The sequence below is a fragment of the Populus nigra genome, chromosome 19 (assembly GCF_951802175.1).
Source record: "Populus nigra chromosome 19, ddPopNigr1.1, whole genome shotgun sequence".
Lineage (NCBI taxonomy): Eukaryota > Viridiplantae > Streptophyta > Magnoliopsida > Malpighiales > Salicaceae > Populus > Populus nigra.
The window spans coordinates 10,981,858-11,008,624 of NC_084870.1; the positions used below are offsets into that span (position 1 = coordinate 10,981,858).

At 34.8% G+C, this 26,767-nt stretch overlaps 4 protein-coding genes across 5 annotated transcripts; 1 reads left to right on the forward strand and 3 right to left on the reverse strand.

Annotated features, from left to right (window-relative positions):
• The first annotated feature begins 2,628 nt into the window (after positions 1-2,628).
• Positions 2,629-4,853, forward strand: LOC133680304 (uncharacterized). Its single transcript, XM_062103163.1, has 3 exons — positions 2,629-3,319; positions 4,225-4,431; positions 4,543-4,853. The coding sequence occupies exons 1-3, from the start codon at positions 2,693-2,695 to the stop codon at positions 4,600-4,602; spliced, it is 894 nt and encodes a 297-aa protein (XP_061959147.1). The 5' UTR covers positions 2,629-2,692; the 3' UTR covers positions 4,603-4,853.
• A 318-nt stretch (positions 4,854-5,171) lies between these two features.
• Positions 5,172-10,150, reverse strand: LOC133680303 (protein DETOXIFICATION 46, chloroplastic-like). Its single transcript, XM_062103162.1, has 14 exons — positions 9,340-10,150; positions 9,165-9,259; positions 8,746-8,854; positions 8,529-8,584; positions 8,007-8,062; positions 7,641-7,779; positions 7,403-7,540; positions 7,251-7,319; positions 7,061-7,171; positions 6,684-6,812; positions 6,094-6,171; positions 5,756-5,827; positions 5,614-5,676; positions 5,172-5,524 (listed from the first exon to the last, which is right to left on the reverse strand). The coding sequence occupies exons 1-14, from the start codon at positions 9,785-9,787 to the stop codon at positions 5,423-5,425; spliced, it is 1,665 nt and encodes a 554-aa protein (XP_061959146.1). The 5' UTR covers positions 9,788-10,150; the 3' UTR covers positions 5,172-5,422.
• A 2,599-nt stretch (positions 10,151-12,749) lies between these two features.
• Positions 12,750-18,284, reverse strand: LOC133679244 (protein DETOXIFICATION 46, chloroplastic-like). The gene is made up of 14 exons (XM_062101785.1): positions 17,674-18,284; positions 17,407-17,501; positions 16,861-16,969; positions 16,648-16,703; positions 16,040-16,095; positions 15,308-15,446; positions 15,040-15,177; positions 14,896-14,964; positions 14,685-14,795; positions 14,347-14,475; positions 13,933-14,010; positions 13,330-13,401; positions 13,183-13,245; positions 12,750-13,091 (listed from the first exon to the last, which is right to left on the reverse strand). The coding sequence occupies exons 1-14, from the start codon at positions 18,122-18,124 to the stop codon at positions 12,990-12,992; spliced, it is 1,668 nt and encodes a 555-aa protein (XP_061957769.1). The 5' UTR covers positions 18,125-18,284; the 3' UTR covers positions 12,750-12,989.
• A 1,823-nt stretch (positions 18,285-20,107) lies between these two features.
• On the reverse strand, positions 20,108-22,457 carry LOC133679186 (protein DETOXIFICATION 46, chloroplastic-like). Of its 2 annotated transcripts, XM_062101710.1 has the most exons (5): positions 22,270-22,457; positions 22,057-22,167; positions 21,815-21,943; positions 20,783-20,845; positions 20,108-20,480 (listed from the first exon to the last, which is right to left on the reverse strand). In XM_062101710.1, exons 1-4 carry the CDS (start codon positions 22,345-22,347, stop codon positions 20,807-20,809), a joined length of 357 nt encoding a protein of 118 aa, XP_061957694.1. In that variant the 5' UTR covers positions 22,348-22,457; the 3' UTR covers positions 20,108-20,480; positions 20,783-20,806. The 2 variants fall into 2 exon arrangements, with proteins under 2 accessions (XP_061957694.1, XP_061957693.1); XM_062101709.1 differs by having other exon boundaries at positions 20,108-20,845.
• Positions 22,458-26,767: the final 4,310 nt, after the last annotated feature.

A 26,767-nucleotide genomic window follows, 5' to 3' on the forward strand; every position in this document is an offset into this window, starting at 1 on the left:
AGGGCAAGGGGCAGCTAGAGAGGCATTTTGAGAAATCAATTTTTGAACGTGACTCTGATGAGTATTTACCAGTAAGCTTCAGCCCAGGCTGGGATGATTCAAAGGCAATGGTAAAGCAAAGGACAGTAGGTAGTCGTATTGGGAACCAAATTACCTAGCTATACGGCCTATTAGATTTGGTGGCCAGATGTCTGACAAGATCAATTCAGAATAATTATTTTTTAAAGTATTTTTTATTTAAAATATATTAAAATAATATTTTTTTTATTTTTTTAAAATTATTTTTAATATTAACATATAAAAATAATTTAAAAATATAAAAAAATAATATTAACTTCAACTATTTTTTTTTCAAAAACACTTTCTTACACTGGTAAATAGGTTTATTTCCTTGATTAACATTTTGGATTAAATGAGAAAAATCCCTTATATAATACGAGACAAGGAAAAACCTTGACCGATCTTCGAAAGCGGACATGAAAATTGCTGACACTAAATTAAAAAATAGCTAATGTTCCATCTTTTACACCAATGATGGACACGGACACGGTGAAGAAATAATTTGAGTGAAACCTGCGTCATAGTGGTAAGAGCTTGGGATCAAGATGTTTGTTTTCTCTGTAGTTTCAGATTCGAGTCCTGTAATTACTTATATGATGGCCACTGGAGGCTTACATGACCGTTAATTTCAGGACCCGTGGAATTAGTCGAGGTACGCGCAAACTGACTGTGATCTCAAATTCGAGTCCTGTGGTTACTCATATGATAGCTGCTGGAGATTTACATGATCATTAACTTTAGGATTCATGGAATTAATCGAGGTATGTGCAAGCTGGCCCGGATACCCATGTTAAACTTAAAAAAAAAAGAATTCAGAGTGGAAAAAAAATTATAGACTACGAAATCCATACTTTGAGAATGGAAAGGAGGATGAGGGGAAATTAATCATTGTGAAAGACTTTCTACCATCTAGATTACTATATATATAAAAAAAAGGCTTTCTACCACGATCCTAAAACACTATTATCTTCAAACGAAATGAACGAGGAGAGAAAAAAATCTCTTTAACTAAGGATAAATCCTTCCTTTTTCTCTTGTTGTCTTTCTATAAGGTGGTCCTCTCCCTTTCTTACTTCCCCGTTAAAGGCAAGGACATGATGACTAATTTCTACATCTATAGAGTAGTTTTTTATTTTTGAAGGGTCTTTTAACTTAGGTTTCAAGAAGGTTTTTTTTACTATGATTTTTATGCTTGATAGCAGTTTAGAGAGGACGAATTTAAGATGATGGTTTTTTTTTTAATTTACATTGTTTTCATATTAGCTTGCATATATATCAAGTAATTTTTACATGTTCTAAAATTAACAACAAAATAAACTTTCAATAACTATCCACACGACTCAAACTAAAACCATATAAAAACAAAGTTTTCAACCTCTTACTACTAGCAGTGGTGGAGTCACAATGGGGATTAAGGGGGGCAATTGCCCCTTTAATTTTTTTTTTCAATATATTTTTTATATTAGAATTTTAATATAATAACTTAAAAAGTTTAATTTTCTTTATTAACTACTAATTGATTCAAGTTTTTTTTTTGAATTATTGTTCCTGCTTCTATTCCTTCTATAAAATTTCTTTTCAAGTCTTAAACTATTAATTAATTAGTTAAGTAGGTAACCATTTATGCTTTATGTTTTAGGTGAGTTTCCTTCTTTTTTTCTATTTATTCCATTATCTAATTTTAGTTTTATTCCTTGATAATTAGTTATTACAAATGTTAGAGTTTATGATAATTTATGGATTTGTTAAATTAATATGTGTATGGATAATATTATATGCATATGAATATAAATTGAAATGAGTTTTGATGAATTAATATGTATTTTGTTATGAATTTTATATGAAAAATAATAGTGATTAACTTGTTAGTAATTAAAAATGAAGTACTGAACAATTCAAAAAATTAGGAACACAATAATATATATATATATATATATATATATATATATATATATTTAACCCACTTGTATAAAATAATAAGTCAATAAAGAATTGTTGCCAATAATTTAACTAGTTCATGGAAGATTTAGAAATAGATGAATGAAAGTTTAATTGTATAAAAAAAATTAAAAAAATATATTAATATTTATATTTAACCTACTTGTATAAAACAACAAATCAACAAAGAATTGTTGCTAATAATTTCACTAGTTCCTGAAAGATTTAGAAATAGATGAATGAAAGTATAATTGTATATATTGAGAAAGAATATCTTTAATGAAATTAAAAATGAAGTTATTATGAAGCAATTTTAAAATATAAAAACCCAAAAAAAATAATTATAATATAAATTTTTTTATTTTTATTTTTATTTTAAATTAATTTTACTTCACATGAATTATTATATACATTTTAAATTGATTTCTTTATATATAATACATGTCGATATAATATATAATACTAAATATTTATTAGTAATTTATCCTTTTATTTAAAATGTTTTTGCTACGCTACTGACCACTGGGCAGATAATGGGTCTTTAAAGATAGAGGAGGTAGTGTTTACGTGTCAAGATAAAAGGTTTATGTTTGGTGGGGTCAGTTTGGGTAGTGTATTTACATGGTGAGCTGGTAAATATCATTTACCTCACTACAAATCTAGCAGAAGCGACGACGAAGAATTCACAGTAATTATGGCGGTGGCTATAACATCCTCATCGACAACCCCCCATGTCCTCCACCATCTTCTCCGTCCACCACCATCTCAACCACCACTGCTCTCATACTTCTTAAGACCAATTTGCACCACCACCACAACAACGAAAACCATTCTCTCAAAATCCGACAAAACCCCTAGTAAAAAAACTAACACTATCCTCTTCTCTTCACTCTCTCCTCTCCCCAATTCTCCTCTCCTCTTATCCCTTCGCTCTTTCCCTTGCTTTCAAAAAGCTCACAACCACTCTCTCACCTTACAGGAACTAGAAGAAGAAGACCAAAGAGAAGAAGAAAAAGGTGAAGGCTTTATCGATGATGAAATTGAAAATGGTGATAAAGAGGACGATATTGAGGGTGAAGGTGATAATTTGGAGTCGGAAGGTAGTGTTGTTGATGTTTCTGGTGAGGGTTCCACTAAAGAGGGTTTGAAGAGAAATGGGGTAAAGGTACCGACTTTGACAGTGAAGGAAAAGAAGGAATTAGCATCTTATGCTCATGGATTGGGAAAGAAGCTAAAGTCTCAGTTGATTGGCAAGTCTGGTTTTACTGATAATGTTGCAACCTCTTTTATTGAGACCCTTGAAGCCAATGAGCTTTTAAAGGTAAAACCACGATTTTTTTCAATGTTGGTTTTTGGTAGTTAATTTCTCCGGATTGGCTGTTTATTATTAGGTTCTTTGAGTTTGAATGAATAGTTGATTGGTCAAGGGTTTAGAGGTTATGCACAGTTCGGAATTAGGATAACGTGGGATGCCTAGTGTTCTTTATTTTTCCTCAATCTGGGTCTCTCTAAACTTTGTTTAGGTGCTTGGAAATGTTAGGGAAAGCTTTTGGACTAGGATTTGATTTCTCAGGTTGATGAAGTTTTGAGCTTGTCAATGTTGTTGCCTGTTCGTGGAGTTTGAATTGAGGGTAAGAGTCAAATTGCTGCCAGCCCTTTAGATTTTTACTATTTGGTTAGAACTGTTTAAACAGAAAGTTGCAATTAACAACACTCCCTTGTTGCTCTTTGGTCTGGGTACTAGCTAGTTTTCTTTCTTTCTTGTGGGGGCAGAAGTAGTTGACTTGTGGATGATCATGTTTATTACATCAAGATTTGCTTCCGCAGTTTTGAGCGACATGTTTTACTGATCTCTGTTTGCATAGCTTCTACTGTTGTTTAGATAAATGTTGGGGTGGCTAGAGTTTTCCTCAACTTGTCATATAATATGTGAGCTGCTCCTGTAGCTTGATAACCTTTAGCATGTAGATGTACCCAGGTAAGTCCCTGTTTTTTTTCTGCCACACATTGTTATGCAAAATTGAGCTGACTTAGATTAGATACTGGAAATTGTGGGTGTAGTGCAGTAGCAGTGATCAATCATGTACTTTTATTAGCTATTTGTGGAAGTTGCTAATCATTGTTTCAGCTTTAGGATTTGGACAAGCATCCAAATGCAATATTTTCTTTTAACAATGATTGCAGAATTTTTGGTGTGCTAATTAAATGCTTAAATTCTGCAAACAGGTTAAAATACACAGGACTTGTCCAGGGGAGCTAGAGGATGTGGTGCGACGATTGGAGGAAGCAACTGGTTCAGTGGTAGTTGGTCAAATTGGTCGGACTGTCATTATATATCGGCCTAGTCTCACTAAAATGAAGGCGGAGGAGAAAAGGCAACAGGCTCGTAGAGTTTATGTGAGAAAAGCACCAAAATTGATGTCTGTGCCATTGGTAAGGAAAACTCCCTTTCTTGAGTTCCTCTTTCACAATTCACAGCCATTTGCAGAAAATGATCGTTGTTTGTTGTAGAATCTCACTGATATAACCTTAATGAAATCGCAGTCGAGAGGAGAGCCAAGGCGATTTTCTGGGCATGGTCGTCGAGGAAGCAGCAGGGTATGAACTACATTTTCTGCTACTTGCTTGATGGAAAGTTAATATTAGCGTAAAATGGCCTTGAGGAATTCATGTCCAGACACAACAGAGAGGCTCTGAAATTGGACCAACATGCAAGGAGTTTTTTCGTTTCCATAAATCACGAATTTGTTTGATAGATGTAGAAATGGCTTTAAGGACAGTGAGATAGCTTGAGTGTTTGCACCGAGATGGTTTGCATCGTGGCTTCTTTGAAGGATAAAATATTAATTGGCAAATTGCATGTCGTTGAGTCCTCTTGACCACCACCCCCCTACCTTATTTTATTTTATTTTTTCTGGTAAGTTGTGAAAAAGTTACAGGTGGAGGCATGGGCACCCTTGGGGATCAGATCAGACCCAGAATCTCTGGTTTTGAACACCGTACAGAATTGATTTTGAAATCGCGTATAGTATACGCGCTTGCGGACCCAAGTTCACATGGCAATATTGGCGTATGTTTTAGACTCTAGTAATCCTTCAAAACAATTTTTGCATCAAAACCACATTAACTGCTGTTTTCCTCTACGCACTCGTGTGATCTTGTCAAATATAGGATAAAACTTGAATGGATGTAGCTAACGCCCCTTATATTGAAGAACATTTTTACAGCTGGAGCCGGAATAGCTTAGATCTTAGCCTAAATTGAGGCTTTAAACGATAATGATACTTGACAGCCGGTGGCATGGACAAAAAACATCTTGCAATGTTGTGGTAATTTGTTTACTTAGCTAGATGAGAAGCATGGGATTTTGGTCCCGACGATATCATGAACTTCGCTCTACGTGGAAAGTTTGTGGATTCTGAAACTAAGCTGCTTTCAGCTCCTTCAGCTCATGCTGGCTCAAATCTTCCGAGAAAAGTATGCCGTCAGGGGAAAGAAGGCGTTGGAGGGCGATAAAAAATCGACCCTGAAAAACAAGGAAAAAGAAAAAAGATCTCTTCAAATCAGTCAAGGATGAATCTTTCCAGCATAATTGCTAGAGATGCCAGTCTTTACCCATTGAAATCCTACAAGTGCAAACCAGTAGCCTGGCAGACCGTATCCTCTGCTGCTCACAAGCTGGTGAAAACAAGAAACCGAGATTAATGCATAGAAAAAGGACTTTCGACAATTAGGAGATGACTAAACGGATCTCTACCAAAAGCAATAGTGCACCCGTAAAAAAGCATCCACTCATTGCCAAGCTAATAAATTTAAGATCCCGTCCAGCCTGCATAAAGGTACTGATATTATGATGCCAGAATACAAGCTAAAGAACACCTCATGCATGCCAGCTTCATATTCAAACAAACTCCACGGTATTAAGCGTAATGCCACAATGACATGGACAGACTTGACCACCATCATAGAAACAGACTTGGATCTTGTTTTATCAATCCATGATCCAAAAGGACAGACATAAAACATGCTGGACAAGCATTTATTAAAGTGTTTAGGAAGTCAAAATTATTCAAATTGAAGTATAAGCAAACATACCAGCAATGTTCCCTCAAGGCTAAGAATACAGGGAGTCACAGCTAACGCAAGAAAGTATGGTATGAGCACTTTGTGCATCTGCATGGACATATGATTGGCATACAAAGAAGCGTCAGAAGCTGAAACCTAAACAACCATTACGAAGGAGCTTCATGTTCATGGTGTATTAGCAATTTAATATATCGCTTTCCTTTTCCTTTAGCTCATGGTTTGCAGGCGATAACAAAAACCAACAATGTGAGCCACTGACAGATGCAATAATCAATCCAAGATATATTGCTACAGTTGAACTATGTTTATGTTAATATAGATCCGAAACCAAGGACCATTTCAAAATCCAAATGGTATCTAATCCCATGGATGGAATGAGCAGGGTGAATACTTAAATGGAGCTCAAGGGATAAAAGTACTGATATTTCAGCGTAGAAGCAGTTTCACAATCCCAGTGAAGTGCATATGATTAGGTGCAAAGCTTGCAAAACTTAGATAATAACTGAAAGGACTCATGGAATTCCTTCCTTGCCCATGAATCATGATACATATAACTCGTGGATAAATTGCATGTGAAATTACTGCAAACAAGAACTAACCTCCTGTATGATCTTCTGATCATGTGTGAAGATGCTGGGGAAAAACCAGGGAACAGATGTTCCAATAATCCCTAATGCCAATCCAAGGATTGTTCCAATGATAGCCAGTGATTTCAGCATAGTTCGAGCCTGTCAGATGTCATAAACCTTGAACACATTCTAAGAAACCAAAAACCTATATAGATTCTTTGACACAAGTTATCTGCATAACCCATCCCATCTGTCTAAACTGGGGGAGCAAGGTTGTGTTTCTGCATATTTTGTATATGCAAAAACAACAAGAAACTCTTTGCATGCCTCGAAATTAGACCAGCAAGTGATAGAATCAACACATGTAAGTAGTCGGTTTAGCATCAATGAATAGCTAGTATAACTACCTTTTCCAAACTTCGATTGACCCCGTACATCAACTCAGGCATAAATGATTGTGCAGCTTGAGAAAGAGGCTCGCCCCAAACTGTGCACATGAAGAATGCTTGAATCATGACCTACAGCAAATCATGAACATCAATTTTCAAGATACCTACTGTAAGCTCCAAAACAAATATGAGAGTTAGCATAAGAAACCTGATGAGCGGCCAAGGTGAGGGTGTCCATAGATGTAACAAAATATACGATGAGGGAAAAGAAAGCCACCTAAAAAATAGAACAGTCAAATGCATAACAATAATCACAAGCACACAGCTAATGCTATAGAATCGAGTAAGCACATCATAAACCTTTGAAATCATCATAATAAACGCTGGAGCAGCAAGCCTAAATACAATCATGAGGTCATCAGTTGATGGAACAGATATTGCATATGCATTGTATCCTTTCTTGTTCAGTGAATCAATCATCATAAAAGCTGCAACAATCTGAAATGTGAACACGTCAGTGGAAATGCAACAAGCAACGAACTGCTTAAATATGGTAATCAATGAATATAGATTAATAGCAGAACGTTTATCAGCATACTTGTGATGCCATTGTAGCCCATGCTGCGCCGGCGATACCATATCCAAGAAATCTGCACAGGACTATATCACCAATGCCATTTACAGCACTAGCAACTGCCAATGCTTTTAATGGTCCCCATGAATCTTTCATTCCAAGGCTGAGAAACAGAAGAACTATTCTTAAAGGAAATTATAACCGAGCCAGAATAATTAATGAATAAATGAATAGCAAATCCATACAAACACCACAAATTCAACAACACTATAATGATCCTTATATATTGCTTTGGGACTGGAGAAGAACTGTCATATAATGACCAAATTAAGCAGCTGCTGCTAACACATTCAGTAGATAATGGATGGAAGAAATGTAGTGTATTTCCACCTTGCACTTTGAGCAACCCATCCAATAAGAATTGCAGGCCATGCTAAACCTCGAATCTACAAACAGAAAACAAAAATATCAGTTATCAACATGTCATTTAAACAAAAATCATGATAGAAATTCAACCGTAGGAAATGATTTTCTGACATGTCCAATTTTATCCAACTGCCAATAGTTTATCATAAAATATCGACCTTTCAGGTTTCATTAAAGTACAAATCAAGCTTTTCATATAATATACTTGAACAGCACAGAATTTATGGGAAAGTGCAGTCTGGAGCTGCCTTAAAGATTTGAGGAAGGTTCGGTAAACATATTAATTATACTTCCCGATGATGAATAACAAAGTAGCCATAATCAATGGAGCTTGAAAAGCCTCCCACAATAAATGCTCTCTCTTGGTTTTGTGCTTCACCAATAACACAAAGAAAATACAAATCCATCACACACACACAAAGTATAGGAAAACTAGCGACTATTTAGATCAAGTAACATATTAATTTATGGGAAAAGAGAATGCACCTGAACGTATGTGTTAGCTGCAGGTATTATATCTAAATTATTTGACCCTGCGAATGCTAAAAAGAAGATAATAGCTAGTTTGTCAGTCGCAGGTTGACCTCTGTAGATTCATATGACCAATTATTGGTTGATACTATGACAGGCCAACCTAATATAATAAGGCACTGCATCTGCCAATATATGAAAAAAACCACAAAATTGCAGCGGTCTCAGTTACCTTTTAGTGCTGATGGGCCAAAGAACTTTGTGAACAAAAACATCAGAGAACCACAAGTCAACCCAATAAAGAGCAACATAGATAGTTGATGCTGCACTTCATTTTTGTCCTGCGCCAATGTTTGAAGTTATTGAAAAACACTAAGAAGTATGAATGGCCAATATGTAAACTAGAAGTATAAGGAGCTACTCGCATTCCACGGAATAATTGAGCTAAGAAACCATATATCGGCCATTATCAACCCCATTGGTTCTTATTACTATTTCATGTAGGATAAATTTTGTAAGTTTTTGTGTATGTTTATAAACATTTGGGGACTAATTTGCCACAAAAGAACAGCCCTATTAGTGAGATTAGAACATTGCTTTACTTAATTTCACATACAACATAATGCATTTGAACAGTAAAAAGAAACTAACCTGTTTAGCAAGGGAAGTGGCAACCATATTCGAAGTAGCAATTGATAGGAACATGAATATATAACTCATACCATCACACAGAACTGTCCCAGGACCTGCTCATCCCAAAATTCACAGTCAAAACCTAACTAACCTGGATTCAAAATCCTCCATTAATAAAGTTTCAAGGAAGTACCTAAAGCAGCTAGCTCAATAGAGCTTCCTTGACCAATAACTGCAGTGTCAATGAGACTCATCAATGGCCCACATATCCAAAGCCCAGTAGCAGGTCCTGTGAACATCACAATCTCCTTCATTTGCTCCCACATACTCTGATTCTCCAGTCCCTCTCTATTCACCTCTATTCCTGTTTCTTCTATAAATTCTGAAATTGAATCAGTACTACTTTCATTTTCAGTCACAGAACTGTTGGCGGATTCATGGGCAGGGCTATTGCATGGTGCAAGAAGTCTACTTCTTGGTTTAATAACGAGTGGAATTGGATGCAAAAGAGAGCTGTGTGAGTTAGGTGAAACTAAAGATAGAGGTCGTTTCTTGAAAGGGATTAAAGACCGAGAAAGAAATCTAGGATGGTTATGGTTTTGAAGAGTATGAGAACAGTGAAGCAGAGAACGGGCTTGCATTTTTTCAGCAAGAAAGTTGAGTGAAAAAAAGAAAAGAAAGAAGAACAATGGCCAAAGAGAAACAGGAAGAGGGAGAAGTAGTTAGAGGTTAGACTTTAGGAATTAGGAGAAGAAACAGCCGTTGAGGAGAACAAGACTGGTTTGGAGATAATTTCAGGCGGTGTTGGAAGAGCTTTCAAGGCCACAAGAAGGACTTCTGGACTTGGCGGCTTGGAATTTTCATGGCCCAATAGTGGCCACCAACCATGAACAAACAAATGGCAATCCTTTTCGTTTTCTCGTTGATCTCCAACAAAAAGGGTATTTTATTTTAGACTGAGGAGAGAGTAACGTCTGAATATGGTCCAGTTTTCATTTGTTGCCAGTGCCTCATTGCGGATCAAAAACACGCACGTTCCTTCTCTTTTTACTTTGAATTTAGGTGTGGTTATCTTTAATTTTTTTTTTAATTAAAATAGCTTTTAGGAAAAATTTATTTTTATGTTTCTCCAGCAAACATGTTCCACTATTTTCTTCTCCAGTCACCGATCACTACTTAAAATATCATTCATTATGTCTAACATGATTCATAAGAATGCTCTTGACTTCAAATACTGCGTAATTAGCCCACAGAAGGAACTTTATTGTTGAATACACAGTTGCAATTAATTATTAATCAATGGGCATTCGCCATCAGCTGTCAGAAATATATTACAGCTCAGATCAGTGCATCAGCCGTGTATTTGTAGCCTAACTGTGACTTCTTCAAAGAAGAACGGCAGCGACATGATCCTTCACAAGCGATGGGGAACCTTTACAGTTCATGTCATAGATGGAACCACCTAAGATTCTGTTGTTCTTCTGAAACTAAGCTTCTTTCAACTTCTCCAAGTTGTACTTGCTCAAGTCTTCAGAATTAAGTATGCCATGAGGAGACAAAAGACGCTGCAGATTAAGGAAAAACGGAGCCTGGAATATTAGATTTGTGCGTTCAGATGAGTTGAAATAGAAATTGTTTGAATGCACAATTGTAGGTCAGTGGGAGATTGTAGTCTTCTTACCCATTGAAATCCTGCGAGTGCATACCAGCAGCCCGGGAAACTATACCCTCCATTTCTTGCGAGTTTACAAGAAAAGAGAAGATAACATTGATCGGTGATTCATGGAAAATCCAAAGAATTTTCTTGGATAGGTGCTAGTGGACCAAGGAATAGAACTCTACCATTAATAAAATCAACACCAAGGCAAAGCATCCGCATGTTGACAAGCTAATAAATTTAAGATCTCGTCCAGCCTGCAAATAAACATAATCTCGAGACCATGATGCAATGTTGGATATGGCTTTGTCCAAATTTTTGTGTCGAGCAAGAATCAACCAGTAAAACCAGCTTCACTAATTCTTGGTCCGAAAAACAACCATGAGATGCACGTTCATCAAGAAACCCAAGGGGGAAGATCCATATTGAAATTGAAGTCAAACCAAGCATACCAGCAATGCCCTTCAAGGCTACGAGTGCTGGGTGTCACAGATAACGCTATAAAGTAAGGTATCAGAACCTTGTGCATCTGCAAAGACACAAAATAAGATATCCACAAACATAGCATGATTGAAAATGGTTTTTCCATCCACAAGTTTTTTGCAATTCCTGATATCCATTTCATGATTGGTTTGTAGAAGATGCTTGATCCTCACTGCAAACAAAATAAAAGAAAGAGCTTTCCAATGACTAATAATATGAACTTCTATCAAGATGCTTGGTTGAGGATAAATTAAAGCTAGTTTAATTTAAAATGTTTTAGCTATCTATCAGTTCTCAATATCACCTACAAGTTAGAAATACCAGACTGAAACATGTAAGTTTCATTGAATTGTTGATTGCATCACTTGACATGGAGCAGAAAACTTAATGTTATTGACAGAAATTCGATGTTTCAGAGCAACAGGCAGTGGTCAGTAGTCACGATCCCACTTGTGCAAATCTGTGATTAGCTAATTGGTAAAACTATTGACAGTAAACAATGCATATGTGGTTGCAGGGCTCACAAATTGACGACATTGCAGGAAAGAAACAAAGTTTAACTAACCTGGTACACGATCGTCTGGTCGGGTGTGAAGATAATGGGAAGCAACCAAGGCATAGATGTTCTAACTATGCCTAGTACCAAGCCAAGTGTGGCTATCACAGGTGAACTTAACAGCATCCATTTCTGTTTAATATGATAGACCTTTCAGAACACCTAGAATAAACAAAACAAAGCAGCATATTTTGAGGTGAAATTATCAACCTCGTAGTCACCCAAAAGTTTCTTAACCATCAAAACATGCAACATCTCTGAGGTCATAGAAATGTCATAGAATGTAATTAACCAAAATGTAACATGACAGTTGCACAGGCTATCCTTTGACAAATCTCTACTGATTCCGTCTATCAGTTCAGAATTGTGCCTTTTGGAGTAGAGGTTGACCCTTACTGTACACATGTAATGCGTTCAAAATAAAAAAAAACCTGATTGAGCTGATGAAAAACCTAGATTGAAAAAAAAAATAAATGAAAAAAACTCTGTTGATCCAATAAAACACTTAAGTTAACCCATTAACCAGTTTAAGACCTGGACTTCAACCTGTTGACTCTTTTTTTTAATCAAAATATCATCATTTGATCATCTAAAATAAATAAATAAAAATCAATCCTCTCCCGTAGCACAAGCCTTGCCTTAGGTCATCTATCAGATCCTGCTTGTAGATAACTCATCTTGGGTCAACTTGACCCATAAGCCACCGGGTTTTAAACGATTTCTTCTCGACTCCGGCAAAGACATGAATACCAGGCTTGAGTTATAAAATTTGACACTACTATTATTTTTTCAAAACCAAAACGAACTAAGTTTTACTTGCCACTAAGTTACATTCTAATTATTGAGCACCTCAGCAATATTGTTTAGCTGCTTTTCTTTTCCAAATCGATTTGATATTTAGATACTCTTTTCATCAAAATAGTTTAAAAAATCTCATGGAAGAAACGATACAAGTTGGTTTCTCACGTAAATTACATCTTGATAATGTGTTATAACCTAAGTAAAACCTTACGATTTTACCATTCAATTTTACAATCCGATTTTAAACATCATCTATTCGTAAATTTACATTTGAAAGAATTGTAATTTCAACAACTCTCTAGAGACCATATTGATATCTAGTGACCTGTTTCTCTCATGCACTATGCTAAGTAACTTTCAGCTTCTCCATTTTATAGCGGCTCAAGTCCTCGGAGAAAAGTATGCCATCAGGAGAAAGAAGTCGCCGAAGAGAAAGGAAAAATCGGGCCTGAAAAAACAAAATTTATGTGTTGAAAAGTTTTCAAGACATGAGTTGTCAAATTATACAAGTGCTGTCCTGCTAAGATTGTTGGTCTTACCCATTGAAATCCTACAAGTGCATACCAACAGCCAGGCAAACCATATCCTCTCATGCTAAAAAGCTGGAAATAAGAAAAATAAGTGAAAACTAGTAGTTCGTGGGAAACAGAGAGAAAACACCAGGAGACCAAGTCGTAGAATTCTACCATCAGTACAATAGCACCCAAAGAAAAGCATCCAGTCATTGAAAAGCTAAGGAATCTAAGATCCCGTCCAGCCTGCAAAAACACACTTGATAAAGCAACTTGGACCAAGTTTTAGAGTATTTGTTAAATTATTGGCAATTTTGTTGTTATATTTGCATATATCAATCACTTTTCCCCCATTCATAAAATATTATATACTGCAAGAAGCAGTTTTACAAACAAATTAGACGCAGTCCCTTGACTTTCTGGCCACACAAAAATTCCTGACATGTCAGTGAAGGGGCCAAGAGGCACTTGGTTGAGACTTCTGGAGTAGAATCTGGCACCTAGAGAAGTGGAAAAAACTTGCAATCACAGCAACAGTTTCTATAGTCATTTAACTGGTTAATCACTTGATTAGATGTGGTATATGGAGATTGTATTTCTGAAACTATGCTGCATCTATCAAAGGTAAAATGTTAATCCGCATGTCTGAGACTCAACTTCCATTGTGAGTGAGCAAACTCCATAAAAATTTCACTAACATTTCAATAAAAAAAAAACAAGCATGGACTCACAAGAGAGTTAAGGAGAGCATTCAAATTAAAGCAAAACTGAACATACCAACAGTGTCCCCTCGAGGCAATGAATGCTAGGTGTCACAGCAATTGCCATAAAGAACGGTAACAGCACTTTGTACATCTGCATGGATGCAAGACTGAAACATTTTAAATGGTTTCTGAATTTATGGATTGGCTCATGTAACACAAAGCTCAAAACTTAAAAGAGTAAAAATAAACAAATAAACAAAGAGAAAGATCTAACAGAGTTAAAGTACAGTTTCAGTATAATCAGTAGACAGAATCCCACTTGGGTTCGGTTACATGTGGTTCCATGCAATGGTATAAAGGTTAATATCAGCAATAGAGAAGGAAACCGCTCAAGATTCCTCCATTGCTTCTGATATCTAGGCAACACAAATAATTCCTGATAAAAATAATGGAAAAAGGAAATAGAAGTAAAAAAGTAAGAACCAACCTCCTGTATGACCTTCTGATCACGTGTAAAGATATTTGGGAACAACCAAGGAGCAAATGTACCAATGGTCCCTAGAAGCAATCCCATTGTAGCCCCAATTGTGACAAGTGATTTTAGCAGCCTTCGAGCCTGTTTCATATGATAGACCGTTCAGAAGACCTTGGACAAAAAGAAAAACTGTAGAGATACTGCAACTACAAAATTTACGACACGTGGTCATTCCATAATGATAAGAGAGGGGGAAGGGAAGTTCCATGGTCATCACAATGTAAGAAAACTAACTGGATTTTAGAGAAAGCGGTTGCAAGTGCTGAAAATACAATGGCTGAAGAACACACCTTTTCCAAACTTCGATTTACACCATATATCAACTCAGGCATAAATGCTTGTGCAGTTTGTGAGAGAGGCTCGCCCATTACTGTGCATATACCCATTATTTGAAGCATGACCTGGAGTAAATTGTAAATTCTCAGGTTCATCAGTTTTAAATTGATATAAAGCTAAAGCAAAGAGGAAAGTAACTGAAACTGCAACTATGACTATGTCTACCTGATGAGCAGCAACGGAATGTGTGCCCATAGATGTCGCAAAATATATCATGAGAGAATAGAAAGCCACCTGAACGATCAAAAGTATCAGATACTTTCAAGTTATAAGATAGGACCACATATATAAAATTGAATAATGGGCAACCTTTGATATCATTGTCACAAACACTGGAGCAGCAAGCCCAATTACTGTCAGGATTTCGTCAGGTGTTGGAACAGAGATGGAAAATGCATTGTATCCTTTTTTGTTCAAAGCTTCTATCATCATATAAGCTGCAATAACCTAGAGCATATTGGGGTAAGAAGAAAACAAAAGAGAAAGGAATTGCACTTTTTTTTTTATACATTTCAAATGGCTCAGTGCAAATATAAGATGATGAAATTTAATTTTACACAAGGAATAGTCTGCATACCTGTGACACCATTGTGGCCCATGCAGCACCAGCAATTCCATAGCCTAAAAAGCTGCAGAGGACTACATCACCAACACCATTTACAACACTAGAAATCGCCAAAGCCTTCAGAGGCCCCCACGAATCTTTCATGCCGAGACTGGAAACAGAAAAGGGAACATTTACAAGCACAAAACTAGCCAAGCCAAAACTGTTAAGAGTTTCATGAAATATCGAACTAGGAACTCAGCGCCAGAGTCTCAAGGGCAATAAATCAAGTTAAGACAAAGATGCAGGTATGAAAAGAAAAGGTGAAAAGACTTTCAGAGGTTAAAAAATCATGAATGTTTAAGATATCTATAAAAAGTACACATTGTCTTACTCAAAGGCAAGGCTTTCAGTTTGTAAGATCTTTCAACACAAAATTGGATGCTTTTCTCAAAGTCATTAGAGCACTCCACAGAAAGGTTTTCTGGCATGCCCCCAATTTGTGGAGATAATGAATAGTTCCTAGAAGACTTTACATATTTTAAAGATATAGACTAAACTAAATGCATAGGGAGCCCAAGGAGGGGGGGGGGGTGTAGAAAAATTGTGGAGATAATGAATAGTCCCTAGAAGCCTTTACATATGCATAGGGAGGCTGGGGAGCTAAGAGAGCCCAGTATAAACTAAGTAGCTTAAGACACTGTTAGCTCATCAAGTAGATAAAGCATGGGATAAGCAATGATGAGGATAATAATATAGTTTCACCTTGCACTTTGAGCAACCCATCCTACAAGAACTGCAGGCCATGCTAAGCCTCGAATCTGACAACAAATTATTAAGTTCAAGTAAAAGTTACAAAAACAAACAAGTTGGATGTAATGTACAGTAATTGACCAGGTTAATGATCCCATTCAATGAGTATAATAGAGGACACCAAGTAAAGAGATGTCAAATCATCAAGTATTTGAAGATAAATGATCAGAACTTCTGGACCAGACAGGAGTAGTCAATAATTTAGTATCATCTCTCTGGCCACAGCATAAACCTGTACTCAGTAGAAATACAGCAGAAATTTCTCCATGTGTTCTCATCATTGATGGTCATATAGAAACAGCTGACTACACTTGTCAAATTCCATCAATTATAATAAAAATATTCAATCAGAAACCTCATGAATCAAATGCAATAGATGTTAATTTCCACAAGATGATAATGTACAACAAAACCCACTTCCTACTTAACAAATACATCAATCAAATAAATCCATGATACAATTGAAAAGACTTCAGTTATTATTAAACTTTCCTTTCTGAAAATTAGTTTCAGGGTTTAATAAGAAAGGACAGGTAAAAGATATGAAAAAGGACACAAACCTGAACGTATGTATTTGCTGCAGGTAGAATTTGTGCATTTTTTGGTCCTGAGAAAGCTGAAAAATAGAAGAAAAGCAAGCCCGTCAAGCATTCAGTGTCTAACTATGTATAGTGAACAGCACAATATAGCCAATCACCAAGAGAAAGAAAGAAAGAAAACTACATCCATTCATGATACATGATTAATAAAAAAGCTTCACTAATTTTTATTACCAGTTAGTGCCCATGAACCAAATAATCTTGTAAACAAGAGCATAAGCAGGCCACAAGTCATCCCGACAAAGAGAAGGATAGATATTTGATGCTGCACTTGATTTTTATCCTGCACAGATCAAACATTGCATTAAAAAACTTAGAAGATATCCTACTTAAGTCTGTTGGGTCAGCTTTAGTTTCGGGATCCCAGATTATACAAGGCTCTGTTCTTGTCTGCTAGCGTTTGCGAGAGAAATCAAGAGGGGGGGGGGGGGGTATCAATCTAATCAGGGTTTGGGATTTTGTAACAACACCATCTCGTATCCTCATCATTTTTTATCATGTACGCAGGCCTTCACCATAGCACCAAAAACCGGACTGCCAACAAACCACAAATTTCCAATAACCTCAAGAATTAACTTCACAACTTTAAGTAAGTAAACCTCGAGTCTCACCATCAAGCTGCTTGAGCGCATTTTTTATTGAAAGCAGAAACAAAACAATTACAACTATGCATATAATAAATCAATCAAATTCCATTGGTTAAAGAAACAAATTACTGACCCGTCTGGCAAGGTAAGTTGCAACCATATTCGAAGTGGCAATTGAAAGGAACATGAACACATAACTCATATAATCACATAAAACCGTCGCAGGTCCTGCCCATCCAAAAAGAAAACACATTAACAAGCCCCATTTCATTAATTTAAATCCCAATAACATACACAAACACGAAGAACACCCTCAAAAGCGGTTGCATTAGCAACTAAACAGACAAATAAAAAGAACCCAGTTCAAAAGATTCCTCGATAAAACAAAAAAATTAAGTACCTAAAGCGGCAAGTTCAATGTAACTCCCTTGACCAATAACCACAGTATCAATTAGACTCATTAATGGCCCACATAACCAAAGCCCTGTAGCAGGTCCTGTAAACAAAACAATCTCCTTTATTTGACTCCATAAACTCTGATTCTCCAATCCCTCTCTATTCATATCCACTTTTATCTCCTCTTCTTCCAAAATTGAGCCAGTTTTACCGTCATTTTCTCCCTCAATTTCATTGTTAGTATCGAAAAGTTCTCGACTTTGGCTACTAAGATTGGCTTTCAAACCATAAAGATGATTTCTTGGTGTCAAAATGTTTAATTTTGCAGGAACTTTGGGACTTTGAAGGAGATGGACAGGTGGGTTTTTGATTAGAATTGATGGTTGTGGATGTTTTTTAAAATTAGAGTTTTGAAATGGAATTGTTGAAGAATGAATTAGGGTTTTGATTTGCATTTTCTGTTGAATTCTTAAAACTTTGAGAGAGATAGAGAAATTAGGGTTTGTGTTTAATGTGGATTTTGAATTGAGTTTTTTTGATATTGGAGGCAAATGGGAGAGAGAGGCCGATGGAGGTTGGCTCCTTTTTTTGTTTTTGTTTTTGTTATTTGGGAGTTGGTACTTGACGCTAACATGACTTGTAGAGTAACGGTAAAAAAAAAAGGCAAACTTCGTCCTTTTTTCTTAAACGAATAACAATTTGGTCCCTCTTGTTTAAGACACTCCTTATTTGATCACTTTATTTTCATATTTGTTTATAAATTAATCCTTCTTTTCGTTACCAATTGGTGGTGTGTTGACCTGTCATTTGGGGTAACAATTAATAAGTTAATCAACAAAAAAGGTAACAAACTATAAGTTAATCATAAAAAAATTGAAACTAGAGGGATTGTTTATATATTTCTTAAAAATTAAGGTATGATTTATTGTGCTTTATGTTTGGAATACCTTGGATTTTTTTTAGAACTATCACAATTAATCCTTAATTTATTTATTTTTTAGTAACTGTAAATGTCCGAGATAACTTATATGTATTTTGATTAATTTTTTGGGATCCTAAAGTTAATGACTATGTAAATCTCCAGTAGCTCTAAGATTTGTAGCACTCAAACTAATAACTTTTAAAAATAAATTTAAAAGTTGACTAGTTGAGTATGAATTAATTAATTCTGATTAAGAAATTAATCCTTATAAGGACTAGAAATTCAAATTTTGTTTCTTATCGGGAGAATTTTCAAAATTTATTTCTTATCAGGACTAGAAATTTAGAGAACTATTCATATCTTCATAGCTAGATAGTTTCACTACCTTCTTTTCTTGCAAGACTTGTTTGTGTTTGTGTTTGTCTTGTTATACAACCCTCCACAATACAAGACACGAGAATCAAAAACATTATTTTTATGCTTTATTACAGCTAACCCAGACATTCTCGAATAGGGTTTTGAGATTGTTTGGCAATGTTGTTGCGTCCACGTTTCGTGCAATTTCATGCAACAAACTGTTTGGTTAATAATAAACATGTGTTACTGCTTGCTGGGTCCCACATGTTGCTGCGTTTGAAACGCATGAAAAGAGGAAGCAGCTATGAGCTGCTTCCTGCGCGGCTAATTCATGCTACTGTTCAGTGATTTTTTTTTTTTTGAGAACAGTGGAGGCAACATGCCTCCACTGTTCGCTGAATAGGTTTTTTTTATTATTATTAATTAGTGTAGTTAATTGATTTTACTCGCACTGTTCACGTGAACGTGAACAACAATTTTTTTTAAAATTAGTTTAAGGTGAATTAAATTTACTCGTACTGTAATCTTAATTTTATTTTTGATAATATTTTATCTAATTTTGTAGTTCTTGTCGGATGAATTTTGTACGTAATGTAATTGTAGATAGTTTTTTGTTAAAGTAATTTTTTTTTATGTAAAGTGTGATTTATTTCATGCTATAATAGCAATATTAAATCCACAATATTTAAATTAAAAATCATCAATATTAATATATATATTTTAAAATTATTTTATAACCTCAATTTCAAAAGCATTCTTAACCAAACATATTAAAAATACTTTTTCTTCAACCTTAATTTCAATCACAGTTTTAACAAAACATCTTTTTTTTCAAATCAACCTCAACTAAAAGTATTTTTTATAAAACAACTTTTTTTCAAATCATAACCACAACAGTTACCGCAATACCACACACACTCTTTTGAAATGAGGGGCAGGGAACTTATTTTGCGAATGATCTCTTGACAGGGCCATGATTCTGCTACGGTAGGGAGTTAATACGCATTTCCCTCTTTCTAGTTACAGTATTCTTTCCTGATCGATGGACCATACTTAGCTACCAGTTTGAAACTTCGAGAGATGAATGAAGTTAAAAAAACACAGGTCATTTCATGCCTCCCCCACATTTTTTGGCATTACAAGACCATCTAACTCCCAATTGGCAAAACCAGACAATTTCCTGGTGTCTTTTACTCCTGATCACACTAATTCGTTTGGACAGGAAACATAAATGAAGTACCTACAAAAATGCAAAAGTTTATGAGCACACTTAGTTGGGCCTTTTACAGCCTTTGATTCTCAAGACAGAAGCCTCGATCTCTATCTTGGAGCTTTTTCAACAAAGATTACGTTTGAAGCAAATTTGCTTTGAATCAATTTTACACATCACAAAACAATCTTGTGAAGAAACACAGAACCGTATACGATTCCGACAACGAATCATGAAGAGAATACTACAATCTGGAATGCCTTGAATGTGCTATTGGCCTTGTCAGGACGTCGTAGAACAAGGACAACTTGATCTTTGACAACTAGAACAAAAGAATATGTTAGTTTTCAATGACTGGGAGCAGCAATGAGCAAGAAAAATGAAATAAAACCATTTTGTAACGCCACTACTAATCATTGGATAAAGAAACTAGAAGCTTTTACTTCCCCCAGTTTGTGTTGGACTGTAGGTTCCTAGTTAAGTATGCCCTTGGGAGATAGAAGGCGTCGAAGAGCGAAGAAAAATCTAGCCGGGGAAATCTTATGCTCTCAGTTAAACCATATAAACAAATAAACATGAAAATGAGTGATCATAAATGCTTTATCTAGAGGATTTCAGACTTACCCATTGGAAAGCTACTAGTGCACATCAGCGGCCTGGTAAACCATACCCTCTTCTGCTCACTAGCTGACAACAAGAACAGTTGGATGGCAATATATATTAATGCATAGAGATAAGAAACAGGTACAATCGAAATTGACGGTAGAGGACTAAAGAAACAAGACTGGCCAGTAACAAAAGAGCAACCAAGGAAAAGCATCCAGTCATTGATAAGCTGATGAACTTAAGATCGCGTCCAGCTTTCACAACGAAAAAACAGCCTAATGCTAGATTACAAGTGCCTGTGGTTGCTGATTTATTCAAGCGCGTCCATATTTAGAGTATAATAACCAAAAAAACTTTGACTGGTCGAAGCAAGTTAGAGCTAGGGTTACATTTGAGCCTTTTTATGAATGTTGCAGGCAGAGTTCAATTCACCCAGATTGAGTAGCCCGCAAGACTTGCAAGTGGCGACAGCATTAATGTTCCAAGGAGAGTGAGAAATCAAATATTACCTGGCTCTGGAGGTTTGGTATGAAGAGTAAATGTTATGAGCAATGAAGATAAAACTTTCACTGGAGGCGTTAATTAAACATGATTCTATATACACTTGGTGGGTAAAGAACATTTATAGATGTGAGGAATGAAACAGCAGGTTAGAGTTTTTTTTTTTTAAAAAAAAAAACTACCAGCAAAGTTCCCTCAAGGCAGTGAATGCAGTGTGTTACAGATAATTGAACAAAGAACAAAATCAACACTTTGTGGGATCTGTAGGGACACAATATAGAAAATACCGACCAGATCAATCATCAACTGCATAAATTTACACTGAACCATTTTGATGCAAGATGCTAAACTATGAATGTTGCTTATTTAACTCTCTAATATTTTCACATCTGTAATATTTTCATGTTAGTAGAAAGTATTCTTTAACTCTGATTCTGTCTTGTAAAATATGAATGTTGCTTATAGAAAACTCATGTAGCTTTACTTAGTGGTTACTAGTTACAAAATGGAAACTTATGGTAACTAGTAAAAACTAGGAAACGACCTAACCTCTTGTGCTACATTAAGATCAGATGTGAAAATAAAGGGGAACAGCCAAGGAATAAATGCTCCGATGGAAGCCACTAACACTCCAAGTATAGCTCCAATAATCACCAGGGATTTTAGCAGCATTCGAGCCTGTTTCATGTCTTAAACCATATATAAAGAACAAAATCACAATCCCGTTTCCTTTTCTTGACAGTGTGAAAAATATAACAGGAGAAATATCCACAGCATATGAACATTCCGACCTTTTCTGAACTTCTCTTAGTTCCATACAGTAACTCGGGCATGAATGATTGTGCAGTTTGAGAGAAAGGCTCACCCCATACGACACACATGCCATACATTTGGATCATGACCTAAAGTGAAAGTAACATTGACAATGGATATATCTATCAGTTTTTTTTGCAGAGTGGAAAGGGATGCCGTGAATTGTAACTACTAACATGAGCAAAACTAACCTGATGATCAGCCACTGTAATTGTTCCAGTAGCTGTCGTGAAATATGTCATGAGAATGTAAAAGGCCACCTGAGACATGAAAACACCTCAGATTCCTTCTTATTATAATCAAATGCGAGTACTGCAGTACCAATTTAATTGCATAAAAGAATGGTTAATCGATTGAGTTGAGAAGAAGAAAGATAGTCACTCAAAATATTGAAAACTCTTAAAGATAAGCCACCCCTATCTAAATTGCGGGATAATATGTTAGCTTTACCCTGGAATCCATCTAAGAGATGAAGAAAGTTTAATAAAAAAAAACTTCAAAGAGAACTATGATAAACTTAACTTATTAAAGTAAAATCTGAACCAGCTAGCTTTAATGCAAACCTCCAACATAGAAAATCCAAATAGAATTAAAAAAAAAAAGTAATATCACTTGAATATAATTTAAACTAATTAGATTTAGTCAATTCAGCTACAAGATACAAACCTAGTGGTGGCACTAGGGCTGAAAATTATTCCATTGGAGGTTGAATATCCAAAGCTTTTTGGACTCACCACTATCATTAATTTAGGTAGAAATCTCTAATAAAACAATGCAAATCTTAACTAGCTAGTGTAATGTCAATTGAGCATGCTTGCGATGGGATTGTCGACCATGCTAGCTGCACCTGCAATACCGTACGTAGCCTAACATACTACACAGGACTACATGACAGATGCCCATTTACGGCACTGGCAGGCTGGCAGCCACTAAAGCCTTCAAAGGTCCCCAGGAATCTTTCGTGCCAAGACTGAGGATCAGAAGAAAATCATCAAAACTTTTCATTCTAAAAAGTAAGTCTCCATGTTGAACTTTGAGAAGCCCATCGGTAAAAGATACATTGTATTTGCACCTTGCGCTTTGAGAAACAAATCCATAAAGAACTGCGGCAATACTAAGCCTTAAAGGTGTGGTTGGTATTACATAGCTGTTATGATTGTAATTTGAAAAAAATTATTTTATAAAAAGTACTTTTAATTGAGGTTGGTTTAAAAAAATATATATTTAGTTAAAACTATGATTGAAATTGAAGTTGAATAAAAAGTAGTTTAGTGTGTTTGATTAAAAATGCTTTTAAAATTGAGGTTATAAAATAATTTTAAAAAATATATATTAATATTTATGGTTTTTAATTTAAATATTATAAATTTAACTATTGCTATTACATCATGAAATAAATCATACTTTATATAAAAAAAAATTTATTATTCCATTAAACTATCTACAATTCCATTACGTATGAAATTAATCCGATAAGAACTACAGTTTTCATAATTTTTTGAGCATGCAATAAAATTAGGTAAAATATTATTAGAAATAAAATTAAGATTACAGTATGAGTAAATTTAATTTATCTTAAACTAATTTAAAAAAAATAAAAAAAATTATTATTCATGTTCACGTGACATGTGACGTGAATTGTGCAAGTAAAATCAATTCACTATACTAGTTTTTCATTAAAAAAAAATCACATTAACAAAACAGTAACTTAAGAATTAATTTATCCATGTGGCAGAGTGTGCGGATGATAATGGTTGCCAATGAAATACTCCTACTTGAGCTGAGAAGAAAGGAAGCAAACAAGAAATTGGGTGGGCGCTTGAGATTTTCTTTCTCTTGGCAGTAGACGGGCAAAAGTAAATTGAAAAGCAGTAATTTTCTGCTTCACATAACCAGTGGTACAAACTTAATTTTCAATGGGATCCATCTTTAAAATCTATGTTTCAAATACTTATCAAACGATTAAAAATTATGGTTGGAATAAAAGATAGTTCCAACCACAATACCAAACACCTTCCAAATCTAACAGCAAAGAAATATTTAATTCAATCAAATGTGAGATTTCCAAATCTAACAGCAAAGAAATATTTAATATTTAATTCAATCAAATGTGAGATTTCCAAATCTAACAGCAAAGAAATATTTAATTCAATCAAATGTGAGATTAAGAAGGGAGAAGTGTTCAATAATTAAATACCAGTAGTTGAACAACCTAAGATTAAGGTAGTATTAGGTAATGTGATAGATGTTGTTTTCAAACTTTTTTTATATAAAAATATGTTTTTTAATATATTTTTGATGTCAGTATATCAAATCAATTTAAAATCATAAAAAAAATGAAGGTTCAGTTTGAAAACGCGTTTGAAACTATGATTCCTAAACAAATTAAATTTTTTTAAAAAAAATTACTTTTTTTTATGTTTTGTATCGTTTTGATGTATTGGTATAAAAATAATTTTTAAAAAATTAAAAAAATATTATTTTGATATATTTTCGAATAAAAATTATTTTGAAAATCAACCACTATTACTTTCTAAACACCCTTTAATTTAAAAAAATAATAATTTAAAAAGAAACTTTAAGCGGAAAAACATGACATTTATCTTTTGACAGCTTTTATTATTATTATTTTTTTTAAAAAAAGAAAGCACATGCTGAACATTGCTGCTAGCTGCCAGTACAACATGCACATTCTTCGGCCCCGCCAAAGCTGAAAATAGTAATTTTAGAGAAGTTATCAGCCATTTGAAGAGCAGCGTTACCAGTCAGAGCCCATGAACCAAGAAACTCCGTAAACAAAAGCATTGAGATGCCACGTGCCAATCAAATAATTAAAGAGCAAAATGGATATTCGTTTGCTGCACTTCATTTTTATTATAACATGGTCTAAGATCAAGCCTAAAAGGTGATTCCTTCCTCCACGTATTATTTTATTACCATATGTGTGTTAGTTGTGATGTTTTTATTTTTTAAAAGTATTTTTAGTTTAGAAATATATTAAAATATATTTTTTATTTTTAGCATTAATATATTAAAATTATAAAAAAAATATTAAAAAAAAACAAACACACATTAAAAAAAAAGCATCCAATAACAACGGTCAATTATAAGTAAACAGGATGAACTAAGAACGGTCTTCTCAGGGCACCTTATTAACAAATTAGATTCAACTGCGGCTGCCGGTTTATTTATTGGTAAAAATGCTCGATGTTCTTTTATTACAGAATAAGTTATTACTGTTTATGATGATCCGAAATTAAAAATCATTGGAAGATACTTGATCAAGCTTGTGATATTATTTTTTCCATATAATCCTAAAAATATATCGGCTTGGAATATTAAGAAGAATTTAATAAACACTGATGGGTTAGATGCATGAATATGGCAATTGAATCACTCGGGATCTCTTCTGGGTTACTACGGTGTGCTGCGATTATCCTCGAGAGCTACTGCATATATTTTTTTATGCATTGTGAGGTTAAAATAGCACCGATAATATCAGTAGTGTTTGGTAACTAAAAGTCATGTTTTGAAAATATTATTTTACTTGAAATTTATCCAGCTACTATGAGCTGCTTTCCTCACACACACACACACACACACACACCTGGACTTGGAGAGTTATTTGCTTCAAGCTCATCTTCAATAAGATACGGTGATTCACCTTCTATTTCTGCTGCTCCTACTCCATCTCCCTCTTGGTCTTCCTCTTGGTCATGGCTCGATGGAGGTAGCCATGGGAACCAAACTGTCCAAGCAACAGCATGGGGCTTGGTGATTGTGACAGCTACATTAATTAGGAGGCGAAATCAGGAACTATCAAAATTTTGGGCTGCCTCGAAAGATTGGCCGCCAAGCGCTCCTATTTTGAAGCATGCATGACATATGCTATTTTTGTATTGTTAGTGAAAATTGAATCATAATTTTGGTTGTAAAGCTTCTGCTTGAAGCGTGATCTGTGCCGGCAGAAATGTTATAGCAGAGCAGAGTTAAAACAATGAAAGACCTCTTATTGTAAATGCCGAACTTGATCATCTTTGTTATTATTATTATTATTATTATTATTAGTATGTGTTTGGTATTGTGATATTTTTATTTTTAAAAAAGATTAATATCAATGTATCAAAATGATAAAAAAAAATATATTAAAAAATAATTAAATATTTTAAAAAATACAAACACACATTAAAAAAAAAATTAAAAAGCATCCAAGAACAAAAAACATTAAACTCTGAAACACTAACTAAATGGTTCTTGAACTAGGTTGAGGTAAGCTCTAATATCATCTATCATGTTCAAAGCTGGGGAGATGAGCCTAGCTAGCTAGTGCACAATCGAGCAACTTCTAGATGTACAAGTATTAAATTGTGTTTCTTGTCCTCACGTCCAGTTGTTTGAAAATGATATCCCTTGCTGTAGGATAAATGCAAGACGACCCACTTGTTATTCGGTATGCTTATACTATATTATATATGTCGTGTATATATAAAACACCTTAGTAAAATTGTCTACGAAACCGTATCTGTATACGAGGGTAGAGTATATATACCTCCAAATGTAAAGAATAACGGAGACTCGTCGATCCTTTTATTACCTTTTTCTATTAATAATTATCTTTCATTTATTTTAGGGTTTGAGTTTGAAAGTTAAAAATAAGAATTTTAAGTATTAAGTATTTCTTGGCTCTGA

Bases quoted from the DNA above. Each gene is read 5' to 3' on its own strand.
- LOC133680303 (XM_062103162.1), bottom strand. From the start codon at position 9,787: ATGCAAGCCCGTTCTCTGCTTCACTGTTCTCATACTCTTCAAAACCAT. The intron at 7,320-7,402 runs GTTTATGATGTG...TCTATTTTTTAG, and splicing joins TTATTATGATGATTTCAAAG to GTGGCTTTCTTTTCCCTCAT. The intron at 6,813-7,060 runs GTAGTTATACTA...GACATCTGACAG, and splicing joins TCAATCGAAGTTTGGAAAAG to GCTCGAACTATGCTGAAATC.
- LOC133679244 (XM_062101785.1), bottom strand. From the start codon at position 18,124: ATGCAAATCAAAACCCTAATTCATTCTTCAACAATTCCATTTCAAAAC. The intron at 16,704-16,860 runs GTAATAAAAATT...TCTATTTTTCAG, and splicing joins TGGTTCATGGGCACTAACTG to CTTTCTCAGGACCAAAAAAT. The intron at 14,011-14,346 runs GTTGGTTCTTAC...GCATCCATGCAG, and splicing joins ATCAGAAGGTCATACAGGAG to ATGTACAAAGTGCTGTTACC.
- LOC133680304 (XM_062103163.1), top strand. From the start codon at position 2,693: ATGGCGGTGGCTATAACATCCTCATCGACAACCCCCCATGTCCTCCAC. The intron at 3,320-4,224 runs GTAAAACCACGA...TTCTGCAAACAG, and splicing joins AAGCCAATGAGCTTTTAAAG to GTTAAAATACACAGGACTTG. The intron at 4,432-4,542 runs GTAAGGAAAACT...ATGAAATCGCAG, and splicing joins AATTGATGTCTGTGCCATTG to TCGAGAGGAGAGCCAAGGCG.
- LOC133679186 (XM_062101710.1), bottom strand. From the start codon at position 22,347: ATGTCTCAGGTGGCCTTTTACATTCTCATGACATATTTCACGACAGCT. The intron at 22,168-22,269 runs GTTAGTTTTGCT...CTTTCACTTTAG, and splicing joins TTACAGTGGCTGATCATCAG to GTCATGATCCAAATGTATGG. The intron at 20,846-21,814 runs GTTAGGTCGTTT...TCTTGTTGTCAG, and splicing joins ATCTTAATGTAGCACAAGAG to CTAGTGAGCAGAAGAGGGTA.